Raw genomic sequence first — 18,458 nt, 5'->3', positions numbered from 1 at the left:
CCTGTCTGAGCTGATGATGAAACTGTTCAACAGGTCTTGTCTTTGATTAAAGCTGACACGATGAACAAGATTATGTTGTACTTGTTATCTGACAGGATACTATCTAACATCATTGGCTGAGATGTGTAGTACTTACATCACTGAACATGTTATATATTGATACCACTTCCCTATTTACGACTAAAGAAGCTGTCACGAACTGTTGTCAAATGTTTTGAATTTGGGTGCATTTGTAAGGGATAATCTTCTCAAGCCGTCTAGCGTTTTTGTTTGGTTATTTCATCTAAGCAGTGGGTTTGGGGACAACAAAACATCGACTGAGGCCATATCATGCTAGCTATGTTCGTATCGTACTGTTCTAGAGGTGACACTCACATTTCATATATCAGTGTCATTAGAAAAAAAATATCTAATATTTTAATTTTTATTCACTCTTTACATAATTATTACCTGTACAGCTCAAATAGCGTAGTAAGCAACCTATTTAGAGTTAATTATTAGTCACATATAGCTTAAAAGGGTCCTGATAGTAGAATGATAATAACTGGGTCACTGCAACACACCACTTAAAACTTTAATTCGTTTTACCAATATTTTAAGCGTTACAAAGTGTGACCCGATTTTAATGAAAGTAATTCACTTGTCTAAACATACATATGGCGTATTATGAAAAATCTGTACGCGACGACGAAAATTGGTATCATTGTTGGATTCAGCGTACAAGAATTTCTGTAAAACGTGAATATTTCAAGACAATAAAATCATCGCAGGGCTGCGTAATTCGTGAATGTTTTAAACAAATATACTTACATAAAGTGACAATAAGTATCGATTAGTGATTAGAATTTTACTTTTTCTTTAGATCATTGCTAGCTTCTCTGTGTTCTTCATCCTGCTATCATCCATCACATAGATTTTAGGTACGATACCTTCTTTAAAGGAACAATATGATGAAGATGTCAATGAAGAAATTCCGCTACACAAAGAAAACAGAAAACTGGGTATGATTGAAATCACATGTGTTGTTTGGTTTAGTGTAGAACATATCTTAAGATTATTTTCTGCACCAAACAAAGGGAAGTTTTTAAAAAGTATACTAAACACCATTGACCTCCTAGTTATTACCCCTTTCATCGTGTCTTCAATTCTTGTAGCTACAAGTATTGTCCCTAAAGATTTTGAAAGCATTCACGAAATTATCCTAATCTTCCGTGTGGCAAGGGTTATGAGAATTTTAAAACTGGCTCGACATTCGAGAGGCTTGCAAAGTTTGGGATATACAATGAAGAAAAGTATCCAAGAGTTCGGGTTGCTCATCTTATCCCTTGTAATTTTCATCGTGTGTTTTTCTAGTCTCGCTTATTTTGCAGAGAAAGACGAACCTGAAACACTTTACACCAGCATTCCCTCTGCCTTTTGGTGGGCTTGTGTTACCATGACGACTGTTGGTTTTGGAGACATGGTTCCCGTTACTTTACCTGGCAAAGTGATTGGGAGTGTCTGCTGTATTGCTGGTGTAGTGGTTGTTGGGATGCCTGTACCAATCATTGTCAACAACTATACAGAGTTTTACAAGAAACAGAAGATAGTCCAAAGAGCCCTAATGAGAAAAAAAATAATCGAAGAGGCCGAAAGAGCAAACACGTTACCGGCACCGTCTTCATGTTCTTCGCTCTCGTTTTCGTCATCAGGAAATCTTTTCCGCAAGATAAAATCCAAATTCACCAGCAAGGTGAGCTCTTTGTTTTGTTTTTCGTCATTTCACTCTTATCGTATAGTTGAGGTTTTGAAGGCGTAGACATTGCAGTAAATGTATATCAGCACATGCAGTGGAAAATCTTCTAGAAATAAATATAATAAGCCTAAACTAAAATATGTATGGGAGGATTTTAACAAATAATATTACAAAACACATAAAGCACTCAGTAACTAATCAATTCCAGATCAGAATGACATTTACGTTTTAATAATGGGTTTTGTCGTCCATGCATAAAATAACTTACATTTTTTTCAGTAGATTTGGCCAAATAAGATTCAAACGCATCTATAAAGGTATATAAAAACCTGATGTTTTATTCCAAACATTTTATGACTCTCAACAGAGAAATCAATACTTTTTGATATTACGACTATAAAAGCTCAGATAAACTTGAAACTGATTTATACCATTTTATATTTCCACAGAAATGCTAGATATGCAGTTCAAACCATCAAATAAACATGAACCTCTTATATGTTACCTAAACTGTCGATAGAAACTAACACATACACTAAAAGGCCGTGTTTGTTGTCAAGCGCAAAGTTACAAATTGGCTATTTTAACCTTCAAATTTTCCGCTCAGTGACTGAAGAGCCAGCAATGGAACTGTATGAAATGGATATCTGGGGACAGAGCTCGATTTTGAATAATGTATTTATTCTTCAATCTGTACTTTGTCCACCATACGCTATTAAACCCCAGAATATGGCTTTATAAATCCAGGAACTTACTTCTGACGACACCATGGTTCCTTTCTTCAGATACTTTATATATTATCGCTTAATTTTCAATCTTGAATATGCAGAGGTTGTAGAAAGCAAAGAGAAGAACAAAGAAGACAACATATGGAACAGGTACTCAGCTGTGAGAATTTGCTACTTTAAAATTTGTTGCATAAATTGTTGCACCAATTCTCTAATTATTAATGGAGTGTGTTAGAGTATAGATTACCAAACCATATGATTTGATCCTACTGTTTAACTCTCTAATTATCAATGGAGTATGTTAGAGTATAAATTACAATACCATACGATTTGATACTGCTGTTTAACTCTCTAATTATCAATGGAATATGTTAGAGTATAGATTACCATACCATAATATTTTATCCCAATGATTAAGATAAGATTGAGAGAAAAAAAGACATTTAAGTATTCCAAAAGAAAGTTTTGCCACAATACCAGTGTTATCTTACCAAAAGCTCACCATCACTAGAAAAAATAGTGTAATAGGAGAGAAAGGCAAATCTTTTTTTCTTTATAAGGAAGTCATGAAATAACTGCGTAAAAGATGCTACACTTTTGATAAAGCGTTTTGATAAATTTCCATGTAGTGTACCATCTTCGTTACTATCTTTATAGACACAAGTTTTACTATCTGGTTTATCTTACGGCATTGAGATCTTTAACAGAATAACAACCATAAAGAGTTCAGGAATTTGACCATCCTACTAAAAGAGATTTATAGTGAAGGGATTCTAACGTTTTGTCAACATGACGAGGGGCGTGATTATCATTTTGATGTGAGACCTTCTCATCACATGGAACATTACACCGTATTCTCATGCTGTTCTACCGTTTGTCAATATGTAATTGTGGATTATCGTTACAAATGTCCCGTATTACTCTCCACAGTTCATTTAAGCCTTTTATTTAACTTTCTCAGTTTCTATATAAGCCTATCAGCGTAACACATGTTAAATGTGAAATCCAAACCATTGTTGTGAATATGCCATTGATCCATTTTTCTCTATCCCAGCAAACAAAATGTCTTTCATCCTTACTAGATAATTCTGATATAGCATGCACCTGATAAAAGTACACGTTTCTAACTTTGGTCATCTCGTTGTGTGTGTTTCAATGTTCACTTAAAACTTTTCATCCTGTCACCTGTTGTCAGTGGTAGTTTTGTAGTGGCTATACACCCATTTGGATTACTTCGTACTAAATGTGTATCTTACTGTTGTCAATATTACCTTCATCCTTGTATTTCAGTGTGTATTAAACTGTCAACAATTCCACGAAAAGCTTGCTTTTCTCTGTGCCAACCACATTGTAATTATCCTGTTAAAGACAGCCCTTCAGTTTCTGTTAAAGTTTGATCTCTACTGTCTACTAGTTCGTTATCTTTCCTTCTATTTTTATAACACACTACAATTGTAATCTGCTTTTTCTGTGAGATTATACAGGGTGTCTGGAAAGTCACTGTGCAGTTTTGAAAGCAGCGATAACAGCATTCATTCAGTCTATTTCAAGCCAGCAACTGATAGCAGTGTTTAGAAACAAAATATGAAGAATCCAAGCCTGTATTGATGCCAACGGGTGTCACATTCAACATTTTTTGTAATTCTCATTCATATTTACCTCCTGTATTTTATACTGAAACATGTCTGTTAATAAATATATAAGTGCACAGTGACTTTCCGAACACCCTGTATTTCTAACAAATATTGTGCTGTGTGTTATCGTTGTTTCTGTTTTGTCTCAGATATTTCTATAAATCTCTAAATTTTATTTTAATTTTTAACTCCAGAGTGAGCACAGCATGGCCAGGTGGTTAATGCACTCGACTCGTTATCTGAAGATCGTGGGTTCGAATCCCCATCACACCTAACATGCTCGCCCTTTCAGTCGTGTGGACGTTATAATGTGACGGTCAATCCCAGTATTCGTTGGTAAAAGAGTAGTCGAAGAGTTGGCGGTGGGTGGTGATGACTAGCTGCCTTTTCTCCACTCTTACACTGCTAAATTAGGGATGGCTAGCGCAGATAGCCCTGTTGTTGCTTTGCGCGAAATTCGAAACAAACCAAAGCTACCCCGTGACTTGACAACGAACACATTTTTGGCTATTTCTGTTTTCATATTTCATTATTATTACGTATATTATATATAGATAGTATATAAATATATTTAATACTTCCCATTTTTGTGACGTTTATGAATTATAATAAAGGTTCTGGTAAAACGAAACAACGGTGTTATCGTTTAGACGAAATCTGTGAAAAACAAAACAGTTTTGGTAGTGTCGTACAGTGTTTTATAATTACATATTTGTTCATCTTCTTAGTAACCAGAAACTTCCATCAAATGAAGTTATAATCATGAAGGTGGATCCTACATTCTCGTCGACTTTCAAACTTCTTGTTGTTTTTTTTTACTTTAGATATGTGACAATTTGTCAAATGTATGTTGTAGCTATATTGAAACCAATGTTACAATTATAGACACATCAAGTGACAAGGAATGATTAAATTCTCTATAGAAATCAGATAAAAAGAATATTATTGTTTTAAAATTATGGACACGTCAAGTAACAAGAAAAGATTAAATTCCCTGAAGAAATCAGATAAAAAGAATATTATTGTTTTAAAATTATGGACACGTCAAGTAACAAGGAAAGATTAAATTCTGAAGAAATCAGATAAAAGAATATTATTGTTTTAAAATTACTCTTATACTTTTATGTAGAAATTTGAATATTTTAAAATGCAAAGAATTATTTATTCTTAAAATTGTGTAATGTACATACAATAAAAAAAATCAAATTTTGATGTTTTTGTGAATATTTCACTTTTAACCACGTTAAATCCAAGTTAAACAGTGCTACAAGTTATATATCTCGTCTTTCAAACATTGGAACGTATTATGTACACTTACAAACGAAATGACCGACAAGAGCCAGCTGAACTGTAGCGTGACCAAACGTTTTGTCTTTACTCCACTTACGAGTTAAAAGTCACCAAAAAATGAATAACCCAACATCTTGTCCAGTAGCCGTAATAGACAACTTACAGAGATAGTTTGAGTTCAGTCGTAGTTAAGTCAGAAAGAACAATTAATTTCAGTATTTATTTTGTTGACCCAAACTCCGGAAGAACCTGGTACTTACCAGAATTATACCAAAAGCGCTCTCTGAAAGTACTATAAATCGCCTGTAAGTTAGTCACTTTTTGGCCACTAGGTTATAAGAGAGAACTTTTTTAGCTACTACTTTACAAGACAAAACAATTTTTGGATACTAGGTTACAAGACAGAATACTTCTTAGCCATTAGGATACAAGACAGAACACTTTTGGGCCACTAGGTTACAAGATAGAAAATAGAATGGATATATACTTCCGAGTCTCATACCAGAAAACTTTTAAAGTGGTGGCAGTGGTAAAAGAGAACCTGGTATTCTTTTTTTATAATTTAATACATGATTTACCATGCACGGCCTACAGAACGTTGTGAGGTTGGTAAAAGAAAGTGTCTACGATGTACTTTTTTACAGTCAGTATTCTTTAGGATGACATATACAGTTGTTAACAATAGCAGGATGAAGTTAGAAAGAAGAGGTAAATTATTGGATTTTGTGCAAAGCTACTTGACAGTTATCTGTACTAAATGCCTCTAACTAAGAAATGATAGACTAGAGGAAAGACACTTAGTCAACTTACCGCCAACTCTTAGGCTTCTCTTTATCAATGAATACTGGAATTAAAAGGCTGAAAGGGCGAAATGTTTGGCCATAGGGTTCGAACCCCCGACCTGCATATTGTGAGTGGAGACTCCTAATCATAACACCATGGCATGCATAGAATAGTAAGGAAGGATACTTTGCCTCCTCCAAGTTTCATTAAACCATAGGAACAGTTGGCTTTAGCTGCATTCAACCTCTCTTAGATTGGTGAGAACATTATCACTCTCATAGATTGGATCACAGGTTATCATCAATTTAATGGATGGAACAAGTCAAACTGAACAAATCAACATCCAAACAGTTTGGCCTGAGACATGTAATTATGCCATATCTCCAGAGGAAGAAGTCTCATCTGAAATAACTTTATCAGCAAAGGGAATTTCAGGAGTTTACAAAATACTGAGATAAGGCAAAAACACACAGAATGTTGTACAGATATTGATGTCTAAACCCAAACAAAATAGTGAAATGCACAGCTGATGACTAACTCGCTTTCATTAATAGTTTTTATTTCCGTAGCAAACACAGATTAAAGCTACGTAATATAAAGTATTCTAATAACCATATTAATGGTAGAATATTTGAAGTGGGTTTTTAAAAACCTGAAGAAAACAGACAGAGAATAATGGTGCTGGTTGGTGTGCATCAGTTTATCTAACACCCTGGTCCTGTGGCTTCGAAAGATGTTTCTCAGTTTTATACCTAAAAAACGAGCTTTGATGTTTCAATAACAACAATGTCTATTGATGACAGTTTTTCAACTCATTTCGGGAGTTCCCCTAAGTCCTATTGGATAAATAATGATATCATTTTACCCAATAAGGATTGAAGTTTTGTCCAACAAAGAAGAATAATCTGAAACTGTGAAACAGATCGTAAACAAGATAAGACAGTATTCATAAAAATGATATATAATTTGGTGCCGACTGACTCACCCACCATAGAGTCTTACAAGCTGACATGCTACACTGTCGTATTTAAAAAATGCAGCAACTTTGGGATATAACGATCTCTACACACAAACAAATTCTAGACATAACGTCCTCAACATCCATTAAAGACATTTGACATTGACAGTCAGTAGACCAACCAACCGATTTTAGGAAGTCACTTCATAACTTTCCGTCTGAACGAATTAAAGTTTTAAGTGGTGTGTTGCAGTGACCCAGTTATCATTCTACGATCAGGACCCTTTAAGCTATATGTGACTAATAATTAACTCTAAATGATTTGCTTACTACGCTATATGAGCTCTACTGGTAATGATAATGTAAAGAGTGAATAAAATTAAAATATTAAATATTTTTTTCTAATGACACTGATATAAGTGTGAGTGTTACCTCTAGAACAGTACAATACGTACATAGCTAGCATGATATCGCCTCAGTCGATGTTTTGTTGTCCCAAACCCACTGCTTAGATGGAATAACCAAACGAAAACGCCAGACGGCTTGAGAAGATTGTCCTTACAAATGCACCCAAATTCAAATCATTTGACAATAGTTCGTGACAGCTTCTTTAGTCGTAAATAGGGAAGTGGTATCAATATATAACATGTTCAGTGATGTAAGTACTACACATCTCAGCCAATGATGTTAGATAGTATCCTGTCAGATAACAAGTACAACATAATCTTGTTCATCGTGTCAGCTTTCAAAGACAAGACCTGTTGAACAGTTTCATAATCCAGACAAACTGAGATCCCAGACATGCAAAAAATGTGAGAGAATAAGAAATGGGAGGAAAATCACTCTCAATCATGTCTCGACCAGCTAGATGTCCAGATACAAACATTTTAAGAGGCTGTATAGACTAATATGGAACTGGAAAGTTCAAGCAGCAACCTCAGAATTTAGCTGATTTATGTGGTATAACAGTTTGAAGTAACAATTAACAAAGATACATCAATGGACTTATGTTATCGTACGTAAGAACATAATGTACTGATAGGTTTAAAACAAATATAAAATTAGTACATTATTCTACTTTTTGTTTGTATTTATTGTAAGAATGACAAGCTGGACATTTAAATGCAACTATTAATTCTTCTTTACTCATCACTGTAAATCACCTGCACATTATTTCCATGTTGTATATCCCATAAGCAGTATAACAGGGCAGTTTCTGCATATTTATAAAATTTATTATTATCACTTCATGGATAGGTTTTTAGCACATTTTTCTCAACATCATTGATTGAAAAAGAAAATCAATCAAAAGGAAAAAAAAAACGTTCTCACTACATAAAACTACTTTAAAACATGAATTGCAATACATTTCGTAACATCCTCTTTTTTTTTCTTTGTTACAATCCACAGCCAAGAATTGACAAATCGTGAGATACATTTCAAATACATATAGTGTCTTTCTGGCTTCTGCTGGCTTTGTTTCATTGAGTCTCAGCTGCCAGCTGGTTTGCATAAGGAAGGAAATTGTAAAGAAGTTTATGCCAAAGCCCAGGGCTAGTGAGATAAGCCGGATGGTTTCCTCTAGGGATCTCAACTCCTTGACTTCTGGGTAACAAGCATAACAGAGCGGAATTTTTCCCACGATCATACTCTCCAAAAACCACCAACGTAGGAGTCTAAAATATGATAAAAATATTGGTAATTTTCTAGAATACTAACTATAAACACTAGACGTGTGTGTAGAGAGAGGGGGAGATTTTCTTGATTTCCAGAAGACTAGCAATAAACACTAGACGTGTGTGTAGAGAGAGGGGGAGATAATCTTGATTTCCATATCTTCTTTTACATGTTTATTAGATGCTACATTCTACTTTCAGATAGACATGGTTTACATAAAGAAGAAATAATAACCTTTTCATGACAGATCTAAAAGTTTATTGTTTTTATTTAGTACTCGCTATAAAATATATTAAATAATAAGATACCCTCCTCTCATGGCTTAGCTGGAAGTCTCAGAACTTAAAAAGATAAAATTCAGGTTTTGATACCAGCAATGAATAGCTCATTGTGCAGCTTTGTACACAATAATTTACAAAAAATATTAAAATACACAGGAGAATAGCTTTACTTTATCACAACTGACAAAAACTGAAATATTCAGCCTTTTCAAATATGTTTTAAGTAATAAAATAAATTCAATAAATAAATAAATTATTTGTCTTTCTTAATAATTTTACTGATAAAATTTCCAATGAACTTTACCAACACAATTTAAATTCTCTGTAAAATACCACGTGACCCATATTGTGTTTTTAGTAAAAATATATTATATCACTGAATATCAAACGTATAAACCTCATTTTGAAGGATTGAATGTATTGTTGAAACTGGTGCTCTTTGTTTCTTAATATAACTTAATTTTTAACCCAACAGATAAAAGTCAAACATGAAATTTGATCAATTTCAACGTAGAATAAGAAATAAAGTTTTCATTTTAAAATGTTAAGAAAGTTGAATGTGCACCTCGCAGAAAAACTAATTAGAAATTTACCCAAACTTTCTCGACTTATTTAAAATATCAAAAATCTAATCTTGATTTATGTATATCTTGTGATTGTTTATGTGTTTTTAAATAGTCGTGAAATACCTGAAATACAGTTTACTAGTGTATAACTGGTACAACATTTCCTTTACAATCGTCACATAACCATAACTTGAACTTGACTACTTTAGCAAAATAAAATGACTTGTAGAGGTATTTATTTGGGTTTATAATTATTTTAGGAGAATAAATAGTAAAGTTTACTTCGTGTACTTAACTCAACTGAACAAAAGACTCGATAAATGATGAAATGCATATAAACAAGTAAACATATTTAGTTATATCTTAATCGCGAGTGTAAGTTCAGTAATTGTGGGTTAATTTATGTAACTGTATTTTATTGAAAATTTCAAGATCAAAAGTACGTTGATAAAATGTTTCTTAAACGAAGTGAAATGTGCTTACCAGGTATCTTACGCTTGAAAAGGTTTCTGCCCCACACGCTTTATCAGTTATATGTTTCGTTTGATGTTGACATTTAAATTGCTTATCTTAAGACAACTTAAGTAATGAGGCGCAAGTGAAAAGTAATCATTTAGGCTTTCACATACACTGTCAAGGGACATTTCTTTTGACTGACCATTACCACAAGGTTGTCTTTCAAGAATGCTTGTAGCCCCGGGTGCAACTGGAACATATCCACCCATGTCCGTTGAATGTTTTACCAGGTACAGAAGAGCAAAAGTTCCACTCATACTAGGACTGACCACCACAGGACGACAAGTTCAAGTATATATACAAACAAAGATCGCTACTGTAGACTGCAGGTTAAAGGTCACCAGGATTAAACTTTTGCATAACACATTTATGTCGAAAATAAGAAATACAATTGTAGATTTACACAATTGATAGATTATTAAACATGATCGTTTAAAAACGTTCAATTCCCAAGAATAAAACATGCTAATTAATTACATACTTAACATGATAGCCTATTTCACTACACAAGAGATGCACAACTGTGTTTGAAACTCTATTCACAACTGGTCAGGGTCCAAAATGGCCAGGTGGTTGAGGCGTTTGACTCGCATCTGAGGGTCGCGAGTTTAACTCCCCGTCACACCTAACATGCTCACCCATTCAGCCGTAAATCCAATATTTATTGGTAAAGGAGTAAACCAAGAGTTGGTGGTGGGTATGTTAACTATCTACATTTCTAGTCTTACACTGCTAAATTAGGGACGGCTAGCGCAGATAGCTCTCATGTAGGTTTGTGTAAAATTTAAAAAACAAACAAATAATTTAATTTATGATAAAGGTCTTGACTACCTATCTCTTCATTCAGTGATGAACTGACACCTATATCAAAATATTGTAATGTTAAGTTAGCAATGAACTGGAGTCAATATCAAAATATTGTAATGTTAAATTACCAATGAACTGGAGTCTATATCAAAATATTGTAATGTTAAATTAGCAATGAACTGGAATATATATCAAAATTTTGTAAAGTTAAATTAGTATTGTTTGTTTTGAAGTTAAGCACAAAGCAACACAATGGACTATCTGTGCTCTGTTCTGCAACAAGTATCGAAACCCGGATTCTAGCTTTATAAGTCTGCAGGTGTACCGCTGTGTCATTGGGGGCGGAGGGAGCAACGTGAGTAATGAACTGACACCTACCTCTAAATGTTGTAATGTTAAGTTAGTAATGAACTGACGCCTACCTCTAAATGTTGTAATGCTAAGTTAGTAATGAACTGACGCCTACCTCTAAATGTTGTAATGTTAAGTTAGTAATGAACTGATGCCCACCTCTAAATGTTGTAATGTTAAGTTAGTAATGAACTGACGCCTACCTCTAAATGTTGTAATGTTAAGTTAGTAATGAATTGAGGCCTACCTCTAAATTTTGTAATGCTAAGTTAGTAATGAACTGACGCCCACCTCTAAATGTTGTAATGTTAAGTTAGTAATGAACTGACGCCCACCTCTAAATGTTGTAATGTTAAGTTAGTAATGAACTGACGCCTAATTCTAAATGCTGTAATGTTAAGTTAGGAATGAACTGATGCCTACCTCTAAATGTTGTGATGTTAAGTTAGTAATGAACTGACACCTACCTCTAAATGTTGTGATGTTAAGTTAGTAATGAACTGACACCTACCTCTAAATGTTGTGATGTTAAGTTAGTAATGAACTGACACCTACCTCTAAATGTTGTAATGTTAAGTTAGTAATGAACTGACACCTACCTCTAAATGTTGTAATGTTAAGTTAGTAATGAACTGACGCCTACCTCTAAATGTTGTAATGTTAAGTTAGTAATGAACTGACGCCTACCTCTAAATGTTGTAATGTTAAGTTAGTAATGAACTGACACCTACCTCTAAATGTTGTGATGTTAAGTTAGTAATGAACTGACACCTACCTCTAAATGTTGTGATGTTAAGTTAGTAATGAACTGACACCTACCTCTAAATGTTGTAATGTTAAGTTAGTAATGAACTGACACCTACCTCTAAATGTTGTAATGTTAAGTTAGTAATGAACTGACACCTACCTCTAAATGTTGTAATGTTAAGTTAGTAATGAACTGACGCCTACCTCTAAATGTTGTAATGTTAAGTTAGTAATGAACTGACGCCTACCTCTAAATGTTGTAATGTTAAGTTAGTAATGAACTGACACCTACCTCTAAATGTTGTAATGTTAAGTTAGTAATGAACTGACACCTACCTCTAAATGTTGTAATGTTAAGTTAGTAATGAACAGAACGCTCACCACGCATACATCCATTGCCACAGTCCGTAGCCCATTGCAGCCTGCACTTGTATTGTGCCCAGGTCCAGCCAGGTTTTGGAAGAAAACGCTGCTCTGCAGTAGAAGGATGGAGATGTGGAAATTGGAAGTGTCCTTAAGTAAAGCTTCATGGTAGAAAACTTTGACATTCTGGTTACAGTTATGAAAAAACATGATTACAAAATACAAAACAATAACGGAATATTAATCACAAACACGCTTATTATTTCTTTTCAGAAAATAATAACAAAACGTCAAATTAATATGATTAACAACTACTGTTTCCTTTTAAATATAACCCATCTATCTATATAAATTACATATTATGTATATATTATATACGGTGGTTTATAATTTCTAACAATATTTCAGTGGTTCTAACAAATGTAAAACGTGAGGCACAATGTTACTTCTAAAAACATTTTCAGGTTCAACTTGAACTTGAAATAAAAATAACTGTGTGAATAATGTATTAATTTATACACATTGACAAGTAGTTTCTATGAAACAACAGGTCTATACAAATTGACAAGTTGTAATTTTTAAGTAACAAAAGAAATTCATATCTCACGAAATGTATTACACGTAGCTATCCACGCAGTAATGAATGATGAGTCAACATAATATATTCATACACAAAATACAATACTCACTTAGACGTTTAGGTTTAATTCAGTTTTCAATTCACACAATAAAAATAAATAAATGTCATGTTTGAAATTATTTTATTAAAGAGTTTATTTGTTTGAAGTGAAGACCAAAGTTCAATAAACTGTCTGTGTTCTGTTCACTATGGGTGTTGAAACCTGGTTTGTGATGTTGCGAGTCCTCAGAGGTACCGCTGTGTCACCGAGTCATAAAAAAGTACAAAATATAAAGATCTATAATTTATTTTGACTTGCCAATGAGCGTATGTTACCGAGCACAAAAAAGAAATACAAAATCCGTGTGAATTATATTTGTTACAAAATTGTTTATAGTAGCTCAGGGAAAGTCTTTGAAAGGAAATATAAAACTGAGAAACATACACAGTTGGATTGGTGTAGGTAATAACAAAACTATGAAAAGGTCATGGAAAAGGTCAAACATTGAAGAAGAGTGTAGATGAATAGGTGAGTAAGAAGACAGACATTCTCAATGAAAACGTCACTAAACTGCCGAGGTTGCTGGAGTGCAGAACTATGTTTGATAATATATTTTTCACAGCAAAGCTATAACATCATATAGTATGAGGATCTACATCCACTTACCACAAATAGTGCATTTGGAATAATAGGATCTACATCCACTTACTTACAGATATTGTATTTGTGGCAACAACATCTACATTCCACTTACCAGAAATATTCTATTTGGGGTAACAGCACCTACGTCCACTTAGCAGAAACATTCTATTGGGAACAACAGGCTACACAACAACTTACTTCAAATATTTCATATGGAACAACATAATCTACATCCCCTTACTACTTGGTGGATTTGGAATATGAACATAATATAATTCTTCCTAATAATTCAGACATGTTGTAAAGTTATAAATAAATATAGAAGTTGATGGTTATTCAGGTTTAAGATAAATCTATTATAATATATTGTGTGTGTATTGGTACTCTTGTTTTTAAAACAAGTCCAAATGATTACCTCTCGATGTGGATTCCTTTACATGATGAGGGGACCTTGTAGGACCCTGAAGGGAAGAAGAGGATTCTATTGGTTGAGAGGCCGGAGGTACCAAAATACACCACTTTGGCCAGAAAGTCCTGTAGCTGGGTGAACTTGAGATGCTTTCCCTAAAGTCAGTCATGTGATCCTGTTGGGCAGAGATAAACTGAGTACTGGTGTTGAACATTCTCAACGGGTATTATGGGCAGTATGTCTGATGCTAGTGTTTGGGTTTTACACTCACAAAACTATGGCATAGCACACTCCTCATGAAATCAAAGTCCATTGGGAATATGCCTTTCAAGGTTACTCCCATGCTAGTCTGAATTCCTCAAGAAGAGTGATCATGAAGAAAGATTTACTTAACATCCCTGAATCGGAGATCCTCGCTTGTTTCTCCAGCCAAGGTGTTTCGCTCTTCGCCTGTCTCCATTTGTAAAAAATGGAACAATTTGGATTACAAACGTTCTGATGTTGCCGCTTAAATTGCTATGTCTGCCTGCCACTATCAAAGCAAATTATCTGTCACATGTTTCCAATGCTAGAGGTTCAGAGATTCTAAGAAATCTTGTTATAATTCTTTGACACGTGCTCGTTCTGGAGGCTAAGGCCACAACAGCTACAAGTGTCAATCGGACCCACATTGCTCTAACTCTAATGTTTCCCACCCTCCATGTTTTCGCCCTTGTCCTGAATTAGCAAAGGAAAAAGAGGTGTATTTTTGAAGACCATAAACAACATTTCTTATCCAGAAACACATAAACTGTTGTTTCCTCTTCCACCTCTGATGTATGCTGCTGTACTCCACTCTACTGGTACAGCAGAGGTACAGACAAATCTGTCTGATTCTCTAATGAAGACTTTCTTTCATCATGTGAAGAGTCTTCTGCCCTCCAAGAATACACGCATTAATAAATCTACGTCTTCTCCTGTCTCTTTTGCAGCTTGGACCTCTCTCCATCGATCCCCCCGAAATGCAGGCCAGTTATTTGATGACGCACTCACTCATTGAATTCTAATTTCTCCAACATAAACCTGCCTCACTGTCCCATAGCAGTGTCCTTGTGGGTTAATAGACCTCTTTCTACTAAACAAAAACTAAAAGACACTGCATACAGTTCTTCTACATAATAAAAATGGCTACCTTCGTATAGTGGAACAGTCGAGGTTTCCATTTCAGTTTATGTGACACTAAAGCCTCAATTGATTTCAATCATCCTGTGTGTCTCTCCTCACAGAAACATTCCTTAGGCCTGTTGCTGCTGTAACCTTTCAGCGACTTTCCTTGTAAAGGAACAACAAATTGTGTGATGGATGAGTTCTGCTGGTTAACTAACTGAAACATAGCTGTTAAAGTTCTGGGAGTCCCAACTGAAACGTAGTTTTGTTTAAGTCCTACAAGTACCAACTGAAACATAATTGTTAATGCCCTAGGTACATTACTGAAAAGAATATAAATATGACAGACTATTCAAATAGGCTGCACCAAAATAACAGGAAAAAACACTGGTAAGTCAGCTTATTGGTGATTTTTGTTTGGGACGTGGAAAACACATAAAACGTAATTTCCAATGAGAATAACGTAACTTTAGAAAAATGTTTATGTATGTGACATTCTAGTAGTAAATAATTCCATAAGAGCAGAAAACATGGAATCAACATCTTTCACTTTTTCAACATATTTCATATTATTGTCGACAACTGGAGACGTTTTTGAAACTCCTATAGCTTTGTTGTGACAAATGCAGGTTTTTAATTAAAATTACAAAATACACTTTTGATTTGAGGGATGTCACTGACTCTCCATCCGTTTTGTCAAGAGAAAGTACCAATCTTTAGTAACAAGATAAAGAAATGTATTGTAAAACTGTACAAATTTAGAATCAGGACAATAGAATATTTGTATATCTTTACGCTTGAGAACAATCAAAATAATTTGAAATTGTATGCAAAAATTGAAATTGCAGTGTAATATCATTGTGCTATTAGAAGAACGAATGGTAAAAATGCAATAACAGATCTCTTGAAATATCCAAATGAGGACAATTTAAGAAGATTGTATAGTTATATACAAAAATATGAGTTATTGAATAATTTTCTCAAGCCTGAATAAACTTTAGGTAATCTGTAAAAATAAAGCACAAGTAATAAAGTCCCTGTGACTGTCACTACGTTCGTTTAATCTTCTGTAGCTTTATGAAATTTATTTGGCTCTGTATAATTTTAATTAAACTGACTGAATGTAGAAATAGGAGGATGGTTACAGTTTGCAGGTGTTATGACTGAAATATTAATAAATTGCATCCTACCATATATAATATATCTTTAAATTTTATGATAAGGAACAAACGTTTTTCGACCCGGCATGGCCAAGTGGTTAAGGCACTTGATTCGTAATCCGAGGGTCGCGGTTTCGAATCCCCGTTACGCCAAACATGCTCGCCCTTTCAGCCATGAGGACATTATAATTTGCGGTCAATCTCACTATTCGTTGCAATATTACCAATCATGTTGTTTAATATGATATAAAATAATAAACAGTACAAACTATCTTTACCTTCAGTCAAAATTATCAAACAGTCCTTAAGCCTTCTGACAATTCCATTATAAAAATGTTATTTAAAAGTCAGTTTTGAAACAGTGTTAAGTTAACATTAACATTACAGACTGTTTAGGTGTCTCCAGACACGTAGATTCTACACATTACATCATATTGCTACATCTATATTATTATTACAACATTCAGTATAAAGAACTTTATAACAAGATGAAATTATTGGTTTTATATATAAAGCACATAGCAAACTCAAATATTCTATTTGTAAAATATGCAAGACTTCAAATATTTTATATATAAAACAAATAGAGAATTCAATATACATTTGTGAAAATAGTCACATTATGTCTTCTTTTTTTTCTCAATATCACTCACTTTTGATTAGGGTATATGTATCTAACAGGCCCGCCATGACCAGGTGGGTAAGGCACTCGATTCGTAATCTGAGGGTCGCGGGTTCGAATCCCCATCACACCAAACATGCTCGCCGTTTCAGCTGTGGAAGCATTATAATGTGACGGTCAATCACACGTTTCGTTGATAAAAGAGTAGCCCAAGAGTTGGTGGTGGGTGGTGATGACTGGCTGTCTTCCCTCTATTTTTGCACTGCTAAATTAGGGATGGCTAGTGCAGATAGCCCTCGAGTAGCTTTGCGCGAAATTTAAAACAAACCAAACCAAAATCTATCGAACAAGTATTCAAGTACAGTACTGAACAAAAGTGTTGTCCCGCGCTGTTACAGTGGTAAGTCTACGGATTTACAATGCTAAAATCAGGGGTTCAATTCCCCTCGATGGACTCAACAGATAGTCCGATGTGGCTTTGCTATTAGAGAACACAAATGCAAAAGTGTTAGGACAAGAAAATATTTTGTCATTCTTTCCATTTTGTGGGGCTAATTTTTCCATGTCACCACATAAGAAAACTCAAATATTTTATACCTAAAACAACATGGTAATACTTTACTGTTGACAACCGATGAACCAGTATGAGAATACTTGTCATTCTTTAGAATTTCCATAAACTTGTACCAAGGACATGTCATAAGGGTTTTTCTTGAATGAACATACTGATTAAATTTAAGGTCTGAAATAACTGTCATGGTGCCCAATGCAGTGTGTTAACTATATAGAAAGAAGCTAGTAAGGAACTAACATATGGTACAGGTGTATGTTAGAAATCAATTTAATAATACTCCACAAATAAACCTTCATACAGAGAGTGTTTAACACATTATATTAAGTTTTATTTTTTATGGCCCAAAAGCGTAGAGAATTGTCAGTAGAGCAGAGAGTTCGTTCAAAACCTTTACTTGGTGCTGATTGGACTCTCCAACAAATTGCTTCAGACTTGAAATGTTCTCCTAGAACTGTCAAATACACCCTTGATCATGAGACTGAGACAGGTAAATTAGAAAATAGGAAAGAAAGAGGAACACCTAAACTCAGTTATACTGATGTTAAGTATCTTTGTTTATGCAGCTTTCAGGACAAAAGGAAGACTACACGAGATAAACAGCCATGAACCAAATGACAGAAAAGTGTCCTGATATACAGTATCAAGAAGACTCAATGAGGATGAAATATTTGGTGGTGAAGCAGTTAGAAAACCTTTACTTATATCTCCAATCATCATGAAGAGACTGAAATATGCTAAAAAATACAAAAGCTGGACTGCTAACGATTGGTAAAAGTCTTTATGAGTGTATAAGTCCAATTTTGAAATATGTGGTTCAAAATGTAGGTCGATGTCCGATAGGAGGAAAGG

The 18,458-nt window shown here is 34.3% G+C and overlaps 2 protein-coding genes and 1 long non-coding RNA gene across 3 annotated transcripts in view; 1 reads left to right on the top strand and 2 right to left on the bottom strand.

Annotated features, from left to right (window-relative positions):
• The window catches only part of LOC143236381 (uncharacterized), a 26,908-nt gene extending 25,360 nt beyond the window's left edge, over positions 1-1,548 (bottom strand). The window contains exon 1 of the mRNA XM_076474646.1: positions 1,435-1,548. Coding sequence (XP_076330761.1) covers positions 1,435-1,548 — 114 coding nt within the window. The remainder of the gene's footprint in view (positions 1-1,434) is intronic.
• The window catches only part of LOC143239795 (protein ABHD14A-like), a 93,367-nt gene that overhangs the window by 47,373 nt on the left and 27,536 nt on the right, over positions 1-18,458 (top strand). The window lies entirely within an intron of this gene.
• Positions 8,378-12,475, bottom strand: LOC143239807 (uncharacterized). The gene is made up of 2 exons (XR_013021386.1): positions 12,464-12,475; positions 8,378-8,804 (listed from the first exon to the last, which is right to left on the bottom strand). It is a non-coding gene; the product is annotated as an uncharacterized LOC143239807 (long non-coding RNA).

Source organism: Tachypleus tridentatus, chromosome 13 (assembly GCF_004210375.1).
Source record: "Tachypleus tridentatus isolate NWPU-2018 chromosome 13, ASM421037v1, whole genome shotgun sequence".
Lineage (NCBI taxonomy): Eukaryota > Metazoa > Arthropoda > Merostomata > Xiphosura > Limulidae > Tachypleus > Tachypleus tridentatus.
Note: the sequence above shows the minus strand (reverse complement) of the source record. Positions and strands in the feature narration are given on the sequence as shown.